This window comes from Paraphaeosphaeria sporulosa (assembly GCF_001642045.1).
Source record: "Paraphaeosphaeria sporulosa strain AP3s5-JAC2a unplaced genomic scaffold CC84scaffold_6, whole genome shotgun sequence".
Lineage (NCBI taxonomy): Eukaryota > Fungi > Ascomycota > Dothideomycetes > Pleosporales > Didymosphaeriaceae > Paraphaeosphaeria > Paraphaeosphaeria sporulosa.
The window spans coordinates 2,221,000-2,242,035 of NW_017253365.1; the positions used below are offsets into that span (position 1 = coordinate 2,221,000).

Consider the following 21,036-nt stretch of genomic DNA (forward strand, 5'->3'; position numbering starts at 1 on the left):
CCAGAACCCGAAATCGCAGCTTGACAGCTATCGTGCTCCAGTCGCGCCGATGGGTCTCGAAATAAGAACTTCCGTGCCGCAAGCACCAAGTCACGCTTCACCAAGCGTGCCTCTACAATCGCCTGTCACTGGACCCACTACAGCTTCCCCACTAGCCATGCAAGCACCGACGTCAGCATGGAGGAAGTTCATTCCTCCCACGAGAAAAGGTCTTACACCTCGGTCTCCGGTAACTGAGTCGGGGGGATTCACCCCGATCAATTCTAGACGAATACGGCCGTCAATTGAAACGCAGACAGCGGCATCACCATCTAAGCCAACACGTGCCGCAGCAAAAACAGCACATGCTGGCACTACGCAGAAAAAGAAGCAGAAGAACCCAAAGTCAATGCCACAGTACGATGGTGTTATTGATCTGAGTGACGATGAAGACATGACCGGCGACGAACCTGAGACCGTCGAGGAAGAACGCACAATCCTCTTATCAGCATTCCAACGCAGCCCACGGCGCACACGGCGCACTTGAATAATAATTGCGATCGAATTCGATTCTTGCACGTCAAACAGGACCTTGGGTTCTGTATGGACACCAGGTCCTTCCAAACGAGCGGGATACTCTTTGATGTCTCATGGGACTCACATCTCATCTCAGAGCATGGAACGAATTCATGTACAATAGCTCATATTCGCAGCTAGCGTGGCGGGCTCGTCATGATTATATGCGCATCAATACCTTTGCATTGATTGGGTGCAGGGCAAAGCGGAGGTTGTAAGCTCCTCTGAGGAACAAGAGTATCACTACGAATCTATCCGCTGCCATGCTCCACCAGCTGGCAATCTGAGACTATGCAAGGACTGCTGGCACATTCGCTGGCAGACTGGGTACCCAGTGGATTATCGGGGAGAATACTTCATAGCCGACATGTACGAAGTTTCAATAATTCAAGGAAAAACATTCAAAACATTTCACCCTGCTATCTCCATCCCTGTCGGTATCTCCATTACATAACCCCCGAGCACCCCCATCCACCCTCCAGCCTATGCCTCTGTCCCCTCTGCGCCCACCGCCTTATCTCCAGAATCATACAGTCACCGGCCCACATTCACAGCCACAATCTTTCCCCCCTCTGCATATCCCCCCTCACTATCAAAGCCGCCCATAGTAGCCACGTAGACAACGCCTCGATCCCCCCACGCCCTTCCCAATGTCGCGCTCGTCGCACCGCCCAACTCCATACTCCCCTCTGCTCCCGCAACAATAACAGCCTCCACCCCAGCCCTAGCTCTCGTCAGCGTCCCCGCATATGGCCTCGCGAAGAACGCAGTCCCGTCATCCGTAACGGCCAGATCATCCGGGGTCGCCTCGTTCGCAGCCACGATGACTGGCTTTCCCACCAGATTTCCACTCCGCGGATCGACGGGCGCAGCGAACGTCGCGTTGAGGCCAGAGTTGGTGTAGTAGAGCGTGGGCGGGTCCGTTGCATGGCTGACCTTGACGCCATTGACACCGAGCGGGCTGGCGAACGCAGTGGTACTATCATTGATCGCGGTGTGCGTCCTGCCCGAGGAGATGTCGAGGCGGAGGATGGAGCCGGCGAAGGAGTCGGCGATGAGGATGGCGTCTTTGTTGAGCGCGGCGATGCCGTTTATCACGGAGGCGTTGGGGAGGGATGCGAGTTTGCGGACTTTGGACGTGGGTTTTGCGGAGGACGAGGAAGACGAGGCGAGGGAGGAGACGTCGACGCTCCAAACCGCGTACGTGCCCTTCGTTGCGCCGGTCGCGGGGGAGTAGTTCCCCACGGCCACGGCGAAGAGGTCGGGCGCGTATTCTGAGATGCCGAACACGGTGTTCACGCCCGGGAATGCGTGGAGGAGCGTGGCATTCGCGGTCGACGCGTTGTATATCGCGGAAGGGTCGACGATGTGCAGTTCGGCCGGGGCTCTGTTGAGGACGCTGGTGAGGAGGTGCCCGGTGCGTGTTGTGGCGATGTTTTCGAGCCAGGTGGGTTTGGGGAATTGGAAGACTGTGCGGGTGTTGGGGGCTTGGGCGAGGGTGGTGCCTAGGAGGGCGGCTAGGAGGCTGAGTTGGTGCATATTGTAGAGGGCTTCGAGTACAGAACAGCTCGAGTGGGGCTGCTCTGTCGTTTGGTGGTTTGGTTAGTGTGGTAGGGAGGCTGCTTTGTTGCTGTGATGCATTCTCTTGCTGCTAATAGAGCATACTTATACTTCCTTGTCTACTCTCTCTCTCTCCACAATACATCTGCCTCGCTGACAAACTGTCCGTATTTCTAAGCCTCGAGGTCAGTACTATGTTGACGTATACCAGTCTGTGCTCTTGTACAGTGATTTCGCTAGAAGAGGCAAGGGGAATAGGAAATCTAAAGCACATTGTCGAACTATCGGCGAAAACCCGGAATACGCCATTCTCTGCAATTTCCATCTCGGGCAGGGGCGTAAAGTTGTTGCGGAAACATATATGTTAGAGATTGTGCTAACGCGATGCGGTAATCGTCGCTAGCGCGAATCCTACCTCTGCACTGACATTGGGTGTCAGCACGGTACGCCTTGCTGGGAAGCGAGTTGACGAGAGCCCGATCTTAGATAATGTACGGGGTCGCTGACAAACGATGTCCTTCTCAGCCGACGTGGAGATACAGACAGATGGAATGTGTACTCAGCAAGTGAACCACTATATCTCGGATCAGGAGGATCGGAATGACTGGAGCATATGCCAAATGACCCTCATTGCTGCACTTTCTACTTGCTATACTAAAAGGCATCACCTCCCAAAGACACTATAATCGTCCAGATCTTGAAGATGTTTCAACGCCGGTTGATGCATGAGTCGCTCCAAACAAAGCTCGCAGATCCCAGCGGTACGTATTACATGCGAGTTAAATACAAGGTATATGCAGACACTAAATCAGAAGCCTGCAGCAAGCATCAGCCCGTACCCAGCAGTAATGACGACAACAAAAGCAATGAGCGAGGCAGGTACGCCTCGAGTGAGGAAATGTTTGACGTTGAGATAGCGCTGTCCGGTGCGCTGGTCCTCCATCATGATGGCGGCTGTTCACGGTCAGTCTTGAGTAATCCGAGGGACTCGTGGCAATGACTTACTCATATTCGGGAACCCACTAGTCGGTAATCCCATCGCTGCACTAGCCATAAGCACACTGCCCATAACGAGCAGATTCGGATGCGGCTCGGCCATGCTCTGTCCGACCTGCTGCACAAGAGGCAGCACGATCAGCGCAGCAACAGTGTGGCTGATGAACGTCGCAACCACCAAGATGAGTGCTGCAAAGACGACGAGGACGCCGTAGAGGCTCATGCCCTCTACATTGCTTGTGATCGACTCTGCGATGGTGTGCAGCAGACCGGAGGAGTTGACTGCTTTACCCAGAGATAGACCACCGGCGGCAAGAATGATGATAGTCCACAGGAAATTGTTGAAGTCTTCCTTGTTGAGGATGCCAGTACCAAAGAAGAGGACGATGGGGATAATGGCGATGACGCCCATGTCGCCGAAGATAGGCTCGAGTTGATGGCTTACGCACCAGAGCATAATGGTGGCCAGAGTGACAACGCAGATGAACCATTGCGTCACGGTGAACTTGTCGTTAACAGGCTTGATCGGCACGATGGTGGTGTTGCGACCAGGCTGGAACGTCACGAGGAGAAGTAACCAGATGAGTAGGATGGAGATGATGCAGACAGGAAGCGCGATGAAGAACCAAATGCCCCATGACGGTTCTGGGGACATGTTCTGGAGGGCGATGAGGTTCTGCGGCGAAGCAATGGGAGAGGCGGCGCCGCCCATGTTTGATGCTAGGGCGATACCGAGGAGCAGCGCCTTAGTCATGTTCGATTCGGAAGGAAGGTTGCGGAGAATGGGCTGGAACGTCAGAGATATCTTGTGATCAAGAATAATAGCTTACCTGGATGATGGAGAAGCACAGAACAGGAGCAGCAACATTACTGATCCACATGCTTGCGAACATGGCAACAAACATATTGGTGAGTAGCACAGTGCGAGGCCTGGTGCCGGCTTTGCTGAGCACAAAGGTAGCCATGATCTTGGCAATGTTGTACTTTGACAGAGCCGCTGCGATGGTGAAGCCACCGAGAAGAAGCATGATCACAGGCGTCCACATGGCGGCGAAGACATAGGTGGTCGCAGGCTTCGTCTCAAGCCGCCTGCCAGTATCATCGTTGCGGACAACCCGAAGAGTGACAGCAAGGAAGGGCACAAGGAGAGAGGTGACGAAGAGAGGGATCGTCTAACGGAGTTAGTAGCCATTAATGTCCACGTCAAAGTTACGCACCTCGGTAGCCCACAGCAAGCTGACGAATACCACCATAGCCAGGCAGTTTTGCTGCTCTGGTTTCTCCATGATAGGGACCACCAACAGTACGACAAAGATGGCAAGGATGAAGATACCGGTCCAGAACTGGGAGCTAAGCAGCCACGCAGGACACCTATATTTGCCAATGGGCGTCTTGACCTCGGTGAGCTGCGCATTGACTTCGTCTCCCTGGCGACGGACCTGGTTCGGATCAGAGTCACGGCCGAGCAGTTGTGTGAGACCGATATTGGCGCTCTGGGCTTTGCGCTCGATACCAATCATCTCACGCCAGACAGTATTACGCTCCCAGACGACGTGCTCTCGCAAATGTAGCCTCAGTTCCCGCTTTGCTTCCTCCACATCTCCCTTGGTACATATGCGCGAATAGATGGTTTCCATGCGAGACAGATACTGGGTGAGCTTGTCCATTGTGCCCTTCTGGAAAGGTTCTGCGGGGTAGACGTGCTCTTCGAGATATGCACTCTTGAGTTTCCTATCCATGATCTTGTCGTACTTTTTCAGGACCTTTTCGAACCCGGTCTTGTTGAGCTGGAGGAACGACCGCAGCTCGCACAGCGACACGTAGATGCTGACTATCCTTTGCTTGAGCGACACGCCCCTGTCGTAGAGGACCGAGAAGGACATGTCGTTATAGTCATCGAAGACCTGGCTGGTCCTCCGGCGGGACGAAGCCACCTCGTAGTTGTCGCCCGAGTGGCGCCGTTGGCGGTGTCCATCCTCGCTCCTCCGCCGCAGCAGCGACGTCTCGTTTGCGCCGTCGTCGGAGTCTTCGTCTTCTTCGGTTATGGTAGATGTCTTGCTGGCCGTGCTGCCGCCTCGCGCGCGGTTGAAGCCAATGGCCTTGAAGATGCTCCCACTGCGGCCCTTCCTCGGCATCGTCTCGCGCTCGTGCTCGTATACTTCCTGCTCCTCCTCATAGCTCTCCTCATCCTGCAGTATATCGTGGACCTCGGCATAGACCTCGCTCTCCTTGATCTGGTAGAAGGAGCAGATCTTCTCGAGCTCGACGTCGAGGGCGCGCGTAAAAACCTTGTCAGGGTCGTCGGGGGCGCCGTTCAGCAGGGGCGAGGACTCGGCGTCGACGGCAGGGGCCTGCTGGTTCAGACGCGCCTCGAGCGTATAGATGAGCTTCTTGAGATTGCTGTAGGCGATGTAGTGGTTGCTCCAGTCCGGCACCGCATTGAACTGCAGGCTGTGCGAGAATTTCATCTCGTCGGCCGCACGAAGCTGCTCGAGCTTCTCCCGCCTCTTACGTGCCCTCTTTACGTCCTTTCGGTCGCTGTCGGTGCGTCGGGGAAGCTCCTGGAGCTCAAAGGCGTTGTCGTGCGGGCCGTCGAGGTGCTGGGCGATGCGGTCCAGCGTGTTTGCTTGGGGTCGAGTGCGCCGAAGTGCGAACGAGGCTGCGGAGCATTCGGGCCCGCTACTAATGGCACGGCAGCGCAAAAGTCATGGGCGGCGCGGCGGCTGGCGAAAGACGACAACTGTGCGTATGCGCGGCGGGAGCGGGGGTGCTGGATGTGGATTGCTGGGCTGGTCTGGTCTGTCTGCACGAGATGCGCCACGGTGCCGCTTCACGATTCCGACGCTGTGGCTGGTCCTTGTCGCTCGGCCTCACCCGCACACCCACCCCATGTGGTGCATCCGTTGGCCCTGCGTCCTCCGCCTTGCACCTGCGCTGCCTACCGCATATCGATCGTGCCGTGCACCCCCGCACTTTACAGGCCAGACACTCATTGCTTTCTACATCTCATGGACCTCAATGGGCACAGCTGCTTCTGGTTACGTCATTGCGACCCAATAGCAACACAGAGATAGGCCCAGCACGCCAAGATGCTGCACATGCTCACATGCACAACTACCGCAATCATTGTATCGACTTCAGGACAGATTCAGCATATGCGTCTATGGAATGTTACAGTATCCCCGTTTGAATTCGCCTACTTTTCTGAGTCAAGATCCTTCTACTATCGCGTCCAACGCAGGCCATTTAGACTGCCCAATGTCAGCATAATTCGCACCAGTCTCACTCGATTACTTACAGCGGAGGTCCCAGCCGATCTGGGGTCCCAGCTTAGGCAGTTCGTCGGCCACGCTCTGCACGTCCTTGTCACCTCTGCCAGACAAACAGATGACAATGTCCTGCCCCTTCTCCATCGTCTTGGCCAGCTCGAGGGCACCCCAGATTGCGTGCGCAGTCTCAAGCGCGGGGATGATGCCTTCAAGCTGCGAGATGAGACGGAATCCCATGAATGCCTCAGCATCCGTGGCCGCGATGAACTTGGCGCGCTCGCTGTCCTTCCAGGAAGCAAGCTCGGGTCCTACACCGGGATAGTCGAGACCAGCAGAGACTGAGTGCGTATCCGTGATCTGTCCATGCTTGTTCTGGAGAATGTAGGTGCGGACACCGTGGAGAACACCCTTCGTGCCCCCGCTCAGTGTAGCACTATGGCGGTCGGTATCGATACCTTCACCACCAGCTTCGACGCCAAGGAGCTTAACCGACGGGTCCTTGGAGAAGGGATAGAACATGCCAACGGCGTTGCTGCCGCCACCCACACAGGCGACCACCGCGTCGGGCAGCTTGCCGCGCTTCTCTTGCATCTGCAGCTTCGTCTCATTTCCAATGATCGACTGGAATGTGCGGACAATGGTAGGGAACGGATGAGGTCCAATCGCCGAGCCGATAAGGTAGTGCGTGGTGTCGAGGTTGACCACCCAAGCCCGCATGGCCTCGTTGACTGCGTCGCGCAGCGTCTTGGAACCAGCCTCGACAGCGACGACCTGTGCGCCGAGTAGCTTGATGCGGAAGACGTTCAGGGCCTGGCGCCTGACATCCTCAGCACCCATGTAGATGGTGCACTTCAGGCCGAACTTGGCACAAACTGTAGCAGTCGCAACACCGTGCTGACCGGCTCCAGTCTCCGCGATAATCTCAGTCTTTCCAAGTCGTTTCGCGACAAGGATCTGGCCGAGTGCGTTGTTGATCTTGTGACTGCCAGTGTGGTTCAGATCCTCTCTTTTTAACCAGATATTGGCACCACCAGCATGCTCTGTAAGGCGTTCGGCCAAGTGCAAATGGCCGGGGCGCCCAATGTAGTCGAAGTAAGACCGGTATTCTTCCCAGAACTTCGGGTCGTTTATCGCATCGTTAAAGCCCCTCTCAAGCTCTGCAAGGCAGTCCATGAGTGATTCTGGCACGTACTGCCCGCCAAACTCTCCAAATCGGGCGGGAAGCGCGCTTTCATTCGCACTGCCCAGGTCTGCGTTGAGAGCCTCCATCTGGTCGGCAAGTCCAGGACCGTCAGGAACATCGGCATCAGTGATGACTTTGTCAACGTGGACCTCAGTGGGTTCCTTGGCAGCATCCAGAGTCTCAATGATACCAACTTCACGAGTCGTGCTGGTCGCACGGGTACTTTTTCCGCAGATCTCATCGCAGTACTTCTCAACGGCCTTGGCGCCTTCACCAGGAGCAGATTCAGCGATAATGTTGACGATCTGGCTGCCAATGACAACGCCCTCTGCAATCTTCCCGACGCTCACGAAGTGATCGCGTGTGCTGACACCAAATCCGACTGCGGCGGGTATGTTTCCGGAAAACCTGTGTACGCGTTCGAGCAATTGCGGAAGAGCAGCGTTCATGGTACCACTGGCGCCAGTAACGCCCATGCGTGAGACGACGTAAATGAAGGAATCAGCGATCTTGCACAGGACACGCATACGGGATTCCGACGTAGCAGGAGCGATCAACGGGACGTAAGACAGCCTGTCTCTAATGTTAGTATTGCCGTTGCTGAGGATGTGCTGCAGTTCGTTTACCCATAGGTGCGGCAGTAGTTCCTGAAGCGGAGGGCTTCCTCGGGCGGGAGATCCACAATGATGAAGCCGTTGGCGCCTGCCTCTTTCGCGTCCTGCAGCATGCGCTCTTCACCGTAGCTGAGCAGCGGGTTGTAGTATCCCATCAGCATGACAGGTGCCTTGAGACCACGCTTCCTCGCATCGCGAACCATCTGGAGTACATCGATCGTGTTGACACCATTTTTGAGGGCTTGCTATAAATCCGGCCGTCAGCCAATTTCGAGGGGCGTGGCGAATGACTCAACATACCGTGTTGGCCTTTTGAATCGTGGGACCGTCCGCAATCGGATCGGTGAAGGGCATCCCAAGCTCGATGATATCTGCCATTGTCAATCGCACGGTTCCATAGCAACTGGGGGTGCTCTGAGCGTTCGAAACGTACCAGCGCCACCGGCCTCCATTCCGAGCATGATATCGGGCGTTTCCTGTGCGGTGGGGAACCCGGCAGTCACATAGGTGACGAGGGCAGACTGCATCCATGATCAGTCCTCAGGCCAAATTCTCTCCATCGTTTGCGCTTACCCTGCCCTCCTTCTTGCATTGCGCGAAGGTCTTCTTGATGGCGTCCATGGTGGGGTACTTTCTGCTGCTGAGGGATAGAGACAAAGAGAATGAGCGATTGCTCTGAGAGAAAGATTATATACGAACTCAGAAGATAATGAGTCACGTCGCGGTCGCTGGAATGAGAATGTCCGATCAGTAAATTGAGTGGTGAGTCTTCTGCTGTTCTCCGGATAATTTAAGCGGATGACGACCGTGGGTCTGGCCTGCCGCACTCGGAGGGGCACATTCTTTTGCGCTAAGAGCGCGCTTGACTTGGTTCGACAAGTGCATTTGCCTCGGCCGAGCCTCAACACCATCATCTTCTCTACAAAGGTCTTTACGCGTCGCAAATTGGTAGTCTTCCCCACAATCCTATGGATTTGACTCATCATGGTAGCACTCCTTTCTCCTGTGTCCAGTAAACTGGGTATCTCAGCGTCCGATGTGTCACCTCCAGTCCCACTATCTGAAGCCATTTGTTAGTCAGCCAGCTGATGTTGTGCTGAGGAAAGGTCATCGCATTTCTCCGGAGCACACCGTCTGTGGAGCTGCATTAGATCAATGGCCTGAGCAGATACCAAAGTTTACAAAACAGAGGGACACGGTACATGACGGCATAACAAGCATGCTCTTCTTCCACCGGCTACACGCAATGAACTTGTGTCAAGAAATTTCTCCCTGTGCAGCAATCCAAGAACGACCTTGCTAAAGTCAACTGCATGCGCCGAAAGATCGTAGGAGCAGGAGAATTACCCATTGAAGTCACTTAATTCCATGTTACATGCGACACAATAACCGCTAGGTCCTCATGACTTCTTGAGCTGTAGAAGAAGCAGAATTCCTACTTCGAGCTGGAATGAGCTCTCTTAAAATTCCTCTCAACAAGTCAACGCAGCCTTGCAGGAATCGTTTCTGTCCCTTGTATCCTTCATGCGATTGCCACCATGGTTCAGTCTTCCATCGGTATGAGAAATACCAGTCTACACACATCGACATAATTGTCGAGACACTAATTATTTGAACCGTATCCAATCGATACAGTGTATTGGCGTTTGAAGAAAAATGCAACGGCATTCACGCCCGGTACATTGGCCTGAAGGACCGGTCATCCGCACCATTTTTTCATAGGCTCAGTCTTCTGCGTCTCATGCAGAAACAAATCCACGTGCTGACTTCCGCCTCAATACAACTACTATTAGTGACTATTGCTCGTTGCACATCAGGGTCGATCGCGACTACATCACCAGGAAACGCATCACTGGAACTCTATCCTCCCCACGACGTTGTTCGGTACGGATCTTGAGGAATGGACTGACTGACCTTTGCGTTCCAGTCACTTTGCGCCATAAGAGTTCTACTGATCGTGACTATGCAACGCGTGAAGCCACCATAAATATTACTGCGCAACAGAACACCATAACCAGAAAAGAATATAGGCAGACCCAGTCTCACGTTATTCTAGTCTCAATGGTTCCATGCCTTAACTGTTAGTCCATCGCCTACATGAGAGTAAAACACGAGGTTTACAAAATATAACATACATGACAGCGATCGGCACAGCGACACCTGCAGCTACAACCATAAATGAGAGAGATAGATATGTGCTTTACCTTTCTACTTATAGCCAGCCGAGGGAGCAGCATAGACCTCATGGTAGAATATCAAAATTCGCAAATCTAGACAATTCGCAGGGTTTTGTACAATATCAAGTTCTCTTACTATAGCAAGAGCTACCCTAGACCATAATATCCAATAGTGCCTTTGGCTCACCGATAAGCTTACCCCTACCCTTGGCCGGAAACATATCTACGAAAAGCATTTGATGTCTGCGATCTAGATTTCCATTACACAAGCATTACCAATACTCCCAACCTAGACAACCATCGCAGACCCCATGCACCTAGTCCATTCCCACCCCTCCTCAACCACCTTGACAAAAGAAAGAGCGCAGGTACAACCTAACATCCGGCACTTCACCACGGCTTCCATCAACGCAACTCTAACCAGCCAAGATCAACACTGCGCAACCGCGGAGTATCCCGCCAGGCAGATCCCTACACAGCGACGCTGCCTGGAGCCAGGTCTGAACCCAGGCCTGCGGCGCGCACACAATCACACCTGCGCATCGGTCCGTTGCTCGGAGAATTAGCCGCCCAAACATACTGGTGCAGGCACATCGGGCGGCCATGCATGCACGTACGATCATCATGTCCCAGATCGAGCGCCGGCAGACGGGTTATGCCTAATGGGTGCGGTATGGGAATCTGCCTTTGCACCTCTGGGTGTTGGGGACTAGCGTAATGTTGATCGCTGCTGTGGCAGCTGCATGGCAGCTTGGTGGCGAATTGGGAGTGCTGCAGCTAGTGGTGGCTAGCTCTCAACGTTGAAGGTCGGAGGGTTTCCTGTGCATGTGCATGCTTGGGGTAGTGTGCCGCGAAACATGGTAGACTGTGTTGCATGCATAGTTTGGTAGCTTCGACTGCGTGATCCTGTGGCCATTGGAGAACATGTGCATGGTGCTGCATAGCAACGCAGTTTGAAACCGCGACGGAGAGGACGGCGGAGTACCGCAACGGGAATGTCAAACCATAGCGTAGGTGCGCTGTTTTCCGTGTGGGGAGTACGCATGCTGCAGCCTCTAGTCTACGGGACCGCCTTTCAGCGACGATGCAAGAAGGATTGAATGTATCTTGTTTGGTGTCATTGCGAGTACAAAGTGCGAGCTCCGATGGTCGCCATTGGCAGCATGAGCCCCACACATTAAAGCTCCGTTTGCCAGATGCCTTAGGCTACCAGCGGTTGCATGACAGAGTATTCTTGTCGCCATGGAGACTATCTGATATATCATGTTCTAAGACCATGTCTAATTCATCTATAATTGGCAGGATAATACTCCGAAATGCCATTTACCGCTTAAGATATCTTAAATGGATAGCAATCGTTAAGGGTCCAGTCCCACGTGGCATTATTGCCATACAAAGGTATTCCAGGTCAAAAACTACCGTAGGATGTTCCGATGGCCCCACAACAGGTGTTTTGGGGAAGAACAATGAGCGGGGAAGGATAAAAGGCCAAGGGGGTGGCAAAAAATGAAACAGCCACACAAACCTTGGGTCATAGGTCCCCGACTTTGCCTACTTTTGAATAGTGACGACTACGCCAGTAACCCTGCATTCTGGGCCGTGGCCTTCTGGGCTCCACCATCAAGGGCCATCATTGATCCGAATCGGATCATTCTTGGCCAGACTATGACGACATGGTGCTGGAGCTACGACGATCACATGACATCGCAGTCGATTCCAGCGCAGGCAAAGCGGATGCTTGGGCAGTTGGTACGCTACTGCAATGACTTCGGGGAAGCGAACTGTATGGGCGGATACCTGCGCTCGTACATGCGCGTAACGTTCAAGAGATGCTCTGGAGTCAGCTAGTGAACGCCCTGCTTCGAGCCATAACATCTTCACCTTTGACTCTTTTGAAATTTAAGTTCCAAAGGACACGACACACGCACTGATTCAGCTGGTGCATATATCAGGTTCGGTGAATCCGAGAACTGACGTATTCTGTGTCTGCAAAGTTGTGCGGCTGTAGCGCGGTCGGAGTAACTCAAGTGTTGCTTGCGCTATACAAATTATCAGTTGCGGTTGACGGCGCGATAGAAGCGGAGTCGCGGCTGGAAGCTTCTTTCAAAACTCGCATACGGGAGACTTCCCCTATGCCTGGATGGTGGGTTTCTGTTAATGTCTAATGGATAGACTCCTCACGTAGGAGTGTGACGCGCCAGTGTCCGCCTACATCGGAACGTACATCGGAAAGGGTTCGCCGTCTTTCTGGTAGTTCTTGCAGGGACACCTTCCCCTTTGATTCAGAAGTCGCCGAGAGCCATCACCAAAATATGATGGCGTGGTGAGTCGCCGTGAAACCAATCCATGGCCCAGGTGTCGGTACCGGGTCCCGGATCGGACAACCGCCTCTACTATAGCAGAACGCAGCCGCTATTAGCATAGTCATTAGGCCGACAAGTTGCTCGGGTGATCATACTGGGAGGGGATCTTCCAGTGGTAGGCTAAAATCGCCCTGAAACCGCCCACGTGGCTGGCACGTTGCTGTTGCTACTATGCAAAAGTTAGTGGCCTCATGATCGCCATCGTGAGAATTCTTGAGTAGGGCCGGTGGCTTCTACAAGATGGACAAACCAGATTCGTCTGAATAGTGGCGTGTTCAATGACCACAACGGAGAAAGCGGCGGCTTTCCGATTCGCTGTCGCCAGCCCGGAGAATGTGAGTGGGCTGGTGGTTCTTTCCTGAGATGACATAAGGAAGACTTCCAAAGACGGACAAACGCCTTGCCTTGCACGCCTGTAGAGTTCGGCAAGGTAGCGTTGGTTGCGCCGAAGCTCAGATTCTGCACAGGTCCCAGTCGTTTGAATTTCCCAGTCAGGTGTAACTCGACGCTAGAAAGGCCCCGAATGGATCCGTAGGCTTGCAAGTATTGTATCGTGTGGTGCTGTTGTGATCGACGGCGGTGGGCTTGCGGCGCAGTCACGATGACGAATGGCGTGCCATGGTGGGGCTCCCCGTTCAGGCAGTCAAAGCCAGAGCTTGAGGGTGGGGGAAGGCACCCGTTAGTGTACCACGGTGGTTGGGGAACTACTGTACGACGCAGCGCGGCGCCGATTTATGCTCCATCTCGTTCAACGCAGATCGCGGGATCTAAAACACAAGTTTTTCGCGCCTGAAACTGCTGCACGCAAAATCGCTCACCGGGAGTGTGTTTCTGTACGATAGGAACCGTGGCATTGCGGAAATGACCGCATTGGTGGGTCGGTCCATGCTTCCGCTGCAATTAAGCTCTGTCTTTGTTCATATGCTTGCTTAAATGGCTTAACAATCACAAGCACATCGTGATTGGAGTACCTATTGGCCTACGCTCCTTGATTGCATGGAGGAGAGAGTCTGTCCGCATACTGACTGAATCTTGAGTTACGCATTAGTACGTGCAGCGACTTTGGCGAGCGACACCGATGGTTCGACATGTTCTCGAGGAGCATTGCGCGTGATCGCTCGGCTTAAAGGCATGAAATATTGACCTTGGTGACCGTCGCGCACATACTAAAGGATCTAATATCGGAGGCTTGCAGAAGTTAATCTAATGTACAGATGCGAACGGTCAGCATTCTGGAGTAAGCGGCGTAGCCAGCCCGGTGTGATGACTATTACGTACGCAATGACTGCAAAGCAGCATCGTTTATCACTGTCGCAGGTTCGGTCATGTGGAGATAATGCGAGGGCTGAAGCCAGTTGATAGATCCGAGTATTCAAGAGGGCTCGTGCGAGAACGTGGTGCAGGAATGAAATGCTTTTGTCAAGGTGAAGTACCGTGCCACCACTGGATGCTGCTCAGAGTTGGCCCCAAATAGGCATATCCATGGAATCTGGCTAAAACTTCCAATAGAGCCGAGACAGAATATAGCAACATGAGCACGGGCGGGGCGTAGCTTGCACCGGGCTCATGGAAAGCAAGTGGATATGCAAGGGCTCCTGCACAGGCACTGGCGACTGCTTAGGGAAGGTGTCAAAGAGGCATCGTATTTGGATCCTCATGATGGTATGGCGATAACGGCTTTTTGCTGTGCCACGAGCGTTGAGCCAATGCTTGCTCAACGTGGGTAGCGCCTCTTGCGCCGACGTTGGGGATGGACTGGACAGCCAATGACAGGGCAACGGAGGCTAAAAGAAGTGAAAGGTGCAGGGTGGGCGCATTTGGGTTTGGAGGCTGGTCGGCACCGACTGTGCAGATTGAAGCTCCGGACCGATCCATGCAGCACGTTCGCAAGCTTGTTCGGCAGGCAAGGTACCGCCGAAAACTGGCAAGCAGCGCAGTCGTGACTGCGCAGGCGCAGCGGATCGATCGGGGATGCACGGCGCATGCATTTAGCCAGAAGCAATGAAGAGGCTCTTGTGTGGAATTGGAGTCTTGAGGCAGCACGCCGGTACCCGGGACTTTGGCGCAGAGGTCGACCCAGGCCATGTTGGCTGCCTCTGCAGGGACATGGCAAGTGGGCCGCTGCTAGCCTGCCCCCAAGCTCTGCGTGGGATGGCGGCAGTAGATGCTGGCGAAGAAGCAAAATCGCGTGGGCAAGGGCGGCCAGCAGCGGAGAGCGCGGTGGTGGTGGTGGGCTGCGTGGCACACAGCAGCGAGAGCGAGGTCGGGGTGGCATCTGCGTCTGGACAGGGCTGGCATGGGTAGCGGAGCGGTGGTGAACGTGCGGCCCCCCCGCCAACCACGTGCGAGTGCGCTTCTGCGGTGAACGTCATGCATGGTCGCCGTGCTGCCGGGACTGCCTCGAGCACTACATGCGCATCGCACACGGCGCCGGTGACATCGCGCGATGGCTGCTGTGCAACGCGGCGCGTGCTCGGTCGCCGGCCAGCGGGCACACAACTGGCGTGCGGCGCGCGACGGGCTGGTGCTGGCGTGCATTGCGCGTGGCCGTCTAGTTGCGCGGTGGTAGCGAGATGAGCCTCGGTGGAGAAGGACTGCTCCTCGCAGCCATCTGTCGCAGATGCGTGCCCATGACGGCGTCACCCTGCACCGAGGCGACGGCCATGGCACCATTGCGCCAGAACGCGCAGCAGCAGCGTTCAACGATGCTGTTTTGACCGCCTGCTAGCCTCACGGAGCCAGCACGCTGCTCTCGTCCGCGCCGTCGCCTCCGCCCATCCAGCGTGTCAACGTTGGCGCCGTCGGCAGCCCTGCATCCGTCTCCAAATCCCCATCCTCGCCCAATCGAGCGCTGTTGGAGACGCCCAGGCCCCGGCAGACTCCCGCGCGCAGATGGCGTTCGGAGGCAATGAGGCTCGACGTCTCTCGGCGCCTGGCTTGCCTGCTTCTCTCAGCAGGCGCTTCGATGCCGGAGCGTAGACGTTTCCCATCGCCACCGTGTCAGGGCGCGCGGACATGCCCAAAGCTGCTGGCACGCACAAACGCGCCGGCCTGCTCTAGCACCTCTGACGCCGCGGCTACGCTCCACGGCGCCAGTCCGTCGCGCGGTGACAGCCAGACCACCTCCACCCACCGGCCCTGCTGGAACCTCTCCGAAGGGCAGACCAGCTGGTGCCTTGTGCGCCATACAAAAGGCCGTGCTAGTTTTCATCCATCCCGCACATCAGTTGGCTCATGCGGCGCCTCCAACAGTGCAGGGTGCGCACATTCCTGCCAGAGCGGCGCAAGATCGACCTGCCAGGCCAAGCCATGCGGTCTAGGGTCCCTGAGATGCCTGCAGGCCATGCATGCCTGCTCCATGGATGGCTCACGCTCGAGTGAATGCCTGCTCGAGCGCAACACGCCCGTTGTGGAAATAGCGTGTGTGCTGCTTGTCCTTCGCCACTTTTAATCACTTGAGACACGCAGCCAAACAGCGTCGCCCAAAATTCATTCTCCGTACATCCTCTAACCCTCGCACTTCGCCGCTTCTTGCTTTTTGGCTCGCTCGTTCGTCGACTGCGAATGAGCCTCCCGAGCCGACCTGCGGTGGTGGGTGCTGCCTGTGTGCCCCGAACGTGAATAGCACACTGCTCAGTTGCCTTGCTGCTTCTTCCTCAAAGACCACTGTCGCCGCTCTACCGGGCCTTCGGCGCTCCCTGATCCTAGCCCTCCACTGCAACCTTCGCGTTTGGGCGACCAGCATCTCATGCACTGCGCCATTGCGCGTCACGGTGCTTGTCAGTGATTCTCCACTGCAGCCAACCTCTGGTGGTGCGGGCTCCAACGTTTGGGAATACTTCCGCACTTGACAGCGTCGGTATGTGTGCCACCTGCTCCCATGGCGGGGATCGGTCCGTCTTAGCTCGCCCTCCATGCTGATATTTGCAGGACCCTTCAATGCCATATCGAGTCTCGTAGAACGATCCTCCGGTGCGATACTACTCTGTGCCTCTTATGGCTGTCGGGGTGGAGCGCCGTGCGGAGATAGTTGCTGCTAAGCTGGACCACGCGTTGCTTTTGCAGCCCGTTAGTAACGCAATGTCCTACAATCCTTTGGCCCAACCTTCAGGCGCGGGCTTTCCTATCTCAGAAACTACATCTCCCGAAATCCTGGATGAGCGCCCTGACTACTACTCGGCGCAAACGGACCAAGCTGCCGAAACCTCTCCACAGCAACAACTGCTCAAAAAGAGGCGCGCGTCTAAAGACAAGGCTACTGTCATCAGACGTTCATCTTCGACACCCCACATGCGCAACCTAGCTCTGGGGGCCGCCAGCGAGCTGTCACCTACCGGTGACAAGCGACGGAACAAGCTGGGCTACCATCGTACATCAGTCGCGTGCGGTAAGCAAGACGGTGGCTAGCACTGCCCCAAAAAGTTGTCGCTGACCAAGCTATCCAGGACACTGTCGCCGGAGGAAGATAAGATGCCTTGTAGCAAATGACGAAGTCACTGGACGTTGCGCAAACTGCATCCGGCTGAAGAAAGAATGCAACTTCTATCCCGTGGACCAGACACCGGAACAGTCTCGGGCACAGGCAGGCGCTGCAAAAGAAGCGAACGGCGTCGCGCCTTCTCCTTCCAATATTTCGTCCCCTCGACACGCCGTTTCCGTGACAGGATCCAAAGTGGATGAGTTTCGCCCGCCTTTTCCGGGGAATTTGTCGACAAATTCTGGCTCTAGATATGATGTATCTAGCGAATCCGACAGTGATGCACACCACATCACCCCATCAAGCGGCAGTAAGTTTGCTGGATCATGATTGTTGTTTCAGGTCACTGATGGTTTTAGTGCCGGTACAACAACCTGGATATGGATACCCGCAGCCCATCGACACACAGTGGCCTCCGAGCACTACCTTTTTACCCTCTTCGTCTGTTTCAGAGAGCCCGTCCTCTTCCACAGGTTACTGGCGTCCATCTCCTACAACTGCAAGTACGGTTTTCGGCAGCGAGTCGAATGTTTCGAGTGTGCACACACCTGCGACACTTCAGAGCGCAAGTTCCACAATGTCCTTTGGAAACCATCAAGAACATCAGAATTGGGCACCACAGAACTTTCAGCCTCCAAGTAGATCCATGTCGTACGGCAACATTGAAGGCCTACCACAACATTTTCAGAACCAGCCTCTCGGCGTCCCATCACACGAATACCGACGAGCCGCGCCATATCCATTTCCCACTACACTGGACACGAGCCCAGCGGCGATTCACTCGACCACATTAGGACCACACTCTTCGGCTCCTCTATCGGCACCCATAATATCTGGGAATCCTTACAACTACCCCCCACCTTGGAATCCGTATCACGGAGGTCAAAATCCAGGACCGGAGGGACCTGTACAAAGCCGTCCAATTGGTGGACATTGGTACACCGAGCCAGGACATCTTGGCCAGGTTCAAGAAGAAGGCGCCCCACCCATGACATACAGCCATCACGGCATGTCCCACTTTTAAGCAGAAGAAATTACGCTGCACTACAGCCTCCACATCTCAGGACGAGGCACTATTATTTCCGGTTCGCCATCGCACGCTTCGGCGGGATTTTCCACGCTTGCGCTGCTCGAATTCACAGTATCTATATTTCGTTCTATTCTATTTTGGGGTCAAGGGGTTACATTGGGTTAAGTTTTCTGGGATCGCGATTGGAGCCAGGATTGGACGCGCGCGTGGGATGGGCTTGGGAACAAAAATCATCGGAGCATTTCTGGACGGACGCATACGTTCGCATCATTTTCGAAGTCGTCATTGTAGTGGCGCGATACACCTGGACTTATCAAGTTTCGCGAGGCGCGGCATTGATTCGCCAGCGGCCCTTGCAATTTCTTTCTCGGTTTCTCCGCTGCGAGCTGCATGAGATGGCGGCGGGCATGGAACACGGCCTTTCCTGCCACTTTCGGGCTCCTGTGTACGAGTAGGACATGTTCTGGGGCAGCCAGCGGGATCGGAATCATTGGGGCTTGTACGATAGCGAGAGGATTTTGGAATGCACAGCAGTGGGCCGTATCTGGCCGCCTAAATTTCACATACATTTTGAGAGCTGTTTTCCCCAGACGCTTGTTCCGCCTTTCGTCTTGGGCCTTCGGAGACAATTCCGTAGCGCCATTTGCGTGGCCTGGCGCCCGGTCTCTGCCGGCAGCGCCGGTGACACCCGCGCTGTTTCGGGGGTCGATGCCGCCTCTAATGTTCAGATCTTAGCTTGTCGTCCTGTCGGTACCGATGAGACCTGACAGGCGCCATTTATCTCGCTTCGGTATTGCAGGAGGCTTTCCCCGCACAACAAACTTTTAACATTCATGGCCGTCGTCAAGTGGAATCAAAGGGGAATCCAACCTGGGCTGCATGATCGTAATGGCGGATGAGTGGAGTGGAGTGCAAACTGCCTCGAGGTTAGACGCTGGACGGCGATATTGCTGGTTCGGGATTGGTGGACATGTGGGGCAGAGACGCCCGAATCTCGTGCAGTATGCAAGGCGAGGAGCAGGTGCAAAATCCTTCGACCGAGTCTGGCGACGATCTTGCGAGACTGATGCACCAAAGACTGTTTGACGCTGGGCGCGTGAACGCCGCGGATGACTGCATCTCAATGTCAGGTCAGACGCGTTGCCTTCTCCCCGAGGTCTCTCTGCGTAGTCCACGACCACCTGGTTCGGAGGCATCGGTGGTGGCTGGCTCGCCGACTCGGGCGAACATCGACATTAGGACGTTGATAGCGTGGCATCCTGCACGTTGGCAGCTTCACCGTCTATCGAAGCAAGCCCGCCGTTTCCACTCCAATATTGACATATATCAGAGCTCGCGACATCAATCTCCGCCAGCTAGCGAGCTGCGAACCCCCGTTCGTGTTGAAGGCCACCACGAAACCTTAACACGGTGGATTAAGAACCCCTCAATCAATTTGCAACACGTCGCACCAGACGAGACCATGAATCCCAGCAACCGTTTGACCGGGCCTTCGATGTCGTTTTGTCCGGGGGTCTGGGGTCGTCTTCCGGCAGTTCGTATCGTTCGCCCGCCCTCGGGGAAAGTGTCAAGAAAAGGTTTAGACGGCAGCTAGCGGGAATAGCTATGGAGCCTGTTAGCAAGCTACCGAGGTAGAACGATTGGAAGACTGAGCGACGCAGGATAGAGTTCAATCACAGGGATGCGCTAGAAGCGAAGAGTTTTGCACTCTAGCAGCGTTTGCGTTTGCGCTTCTTGCATGTGCATCCTCGCCGCAGCCGCGAGCTGGGCACGGCGATGGGGATGGGGAAATCTTGTGTTTGGCCGTCTGTTCTTAGGTTCCAACATCAAGGTTCTGGTTTTCGGCTCAGGAACCCTCGTGGGTGATGACTCGTCTCCAGTGCACGCACGCGTCTAAACTAGGTCATCGCGGGCTAGCGCACGTTGCGTGTCATGTGCGGACGCACCGATTTGTGGAGCCCGATCTGACAGGGGCCAACTCGGGCCGAGGGGCTACAACATGTGGGACTGCCTCTTGGGCTGCAAGGGTGATGTCAGAGTCGTACGTGTCGCCTTATTCATGAGATGGATGGGCAACGGATCGAGTAAGTTTGGCGCAGTGGCAGTTGCAGCAGCTTGTGAAAGAAACTTCAGGGCCGGATGTCATGCTGGAATTGACAGTGTTGGCATTGCCTTGCATACGCATGTACAGAGTATCCCCACGCGCGGATCCGATCCCTAGTAAGCAAGTCATCCTGCGAGCCGCCACGCGTTTTGTTACACACACCTTCTCCTTTGACACAAGCGTGCTCAGCTGCCACGCGACACGCACCTGCTTGGAAGTGCTCAGACCTTGGAGTAACACTTGCTGCAGAATGTGATCCACTACAGGTGCCATCACTACTAAAAAGGGCACTCAATTGCCTCATTTGCTTTTTTGTACATTGTCCGTTGGCGCAGGTGCGCTCTTCGCACTTTCTGCACAGTGAATGGTGGTGCGCGCCGTTGCATGTGCGACCTGCCCAAGGCCTATCAGGTTGCGCTTTCGAGCGCGCAATACGACATCTGGAGCTTATTACGCCACTCGTGTAACCACACGGTATCTCAATGACTGCGACTAGCTTGTGAAGGTATCGGGAAGGTGTCTTTATCCTTCTAGAATAGAACATGCAGATGCTACCATCTCGGTTCCTTCTTGCCCCTGCTTGTCTGACAAGCTGATCGCTGACATTCACCGCCTCCCTTTACCCGTGAGAGTCAGTCCATCCCATTGTCAACGATAGACCGTGTAATGATACCAGGTCGCCTTTTCCCCAATCTCAAACAGAGCACC

At 54.9% G+C, this 21,036-nt stretch overlaps 4 protein-coding genes across 4 annotated transcripts; 1 reads left to right on the plus strand and 3 right to left on the minus strand.

The window, feature by feature from the left end:
• Positions 1-827: 827 nt before the first annotated feature.
• Positions 828-2,307, minus strand: CC84DRAFT_1165469 (uncharacterized protein). The gene has a single exon (XM_018178722.1). It carries the CDS (start codon positions 2,092-2,094, stop codon positions 1,090-1,092), a length of 1,005 nt encoding a protein of 334 aa, XP_018035509.1. The 5' UTR covers positions 2,095-2,307; the 3' UTR covers positions 828-1,089.
• Positions 2,308-2,723: 416 nt separating this feature from the next.
• Positions 2,724-8,976, minus strand: CC84DRAFT_1260385 (uncharacterized protein). Its single transcript, XM_018184986.1, has 9 exons — positions 8,751-8,976; positions 8,611-8,698; positions 8,478-8,548; positions 8,190-8,422; positions 6,410-8,136; positions 4,329-5,737; positions 3,942-4,283; positions 3,121-3,898; positions 2,724-3,069 (listed from the first exon to the last, which is right to left on the minus strand). Exons 1-9 carry the CDS (start codon positions 8,796-8,798, stop codon positions 2,924-2,926), a joined length of 4,842 nt encoding a protein of 1,613 aa, XP_018035510.1. The 5' UTR covers positions 8,799-8,976; the 3' UTR covers positions 2,724-2,923.
• A 7,576-nt stretch (positions 8,977-16,552) lies between these two features.
• CC84DRAFT_828624 (uncharacterized protein) lies at positions 16,553-18,416 on the plus strand. Its single transcript, XM_018187551.1, has 4 exons — positions 16,553-16,576; positions 16,648-17,104; positions 17,163-17,504; positions 17,554-18,416. Exons 2-4 carry the CDS (start codon positions 16,714-16,716, stop codon positions 18,216-18,218), a joined length of 1,398 nt encoding a protein of 465 aa, XP_018035511.1. The 5' UTR covers positions 16,553-16,576; positions 16,648-16,713; the 3' UTR covers positions 18,219-18,416.
• On the minus strand, positions 18,337-19,691 carry CC84DRAFT_828658 (uncharacterized protein). The gene is made up of 2 exons (XM_018187552.1): positions 19,095-19,691; positions 18,337-18,941 (listed from the first exon to the last, which is right to left on the minus strand). The coding sequence occupies exons 1-2, from the start codon at positions 19,418-19,420 to the stop codon at positions 18,455-18,457; spliced, it is 813 nt and encodes a 270-aa protein (XP_018035512.1). The 5' UTR covers positions 19,421-19,691; the 3' UTR covers positions 18,337-18,454.
• Between the last annotated feature and the right edge of the window lie 1,345 nt (positions 19,692-21,036).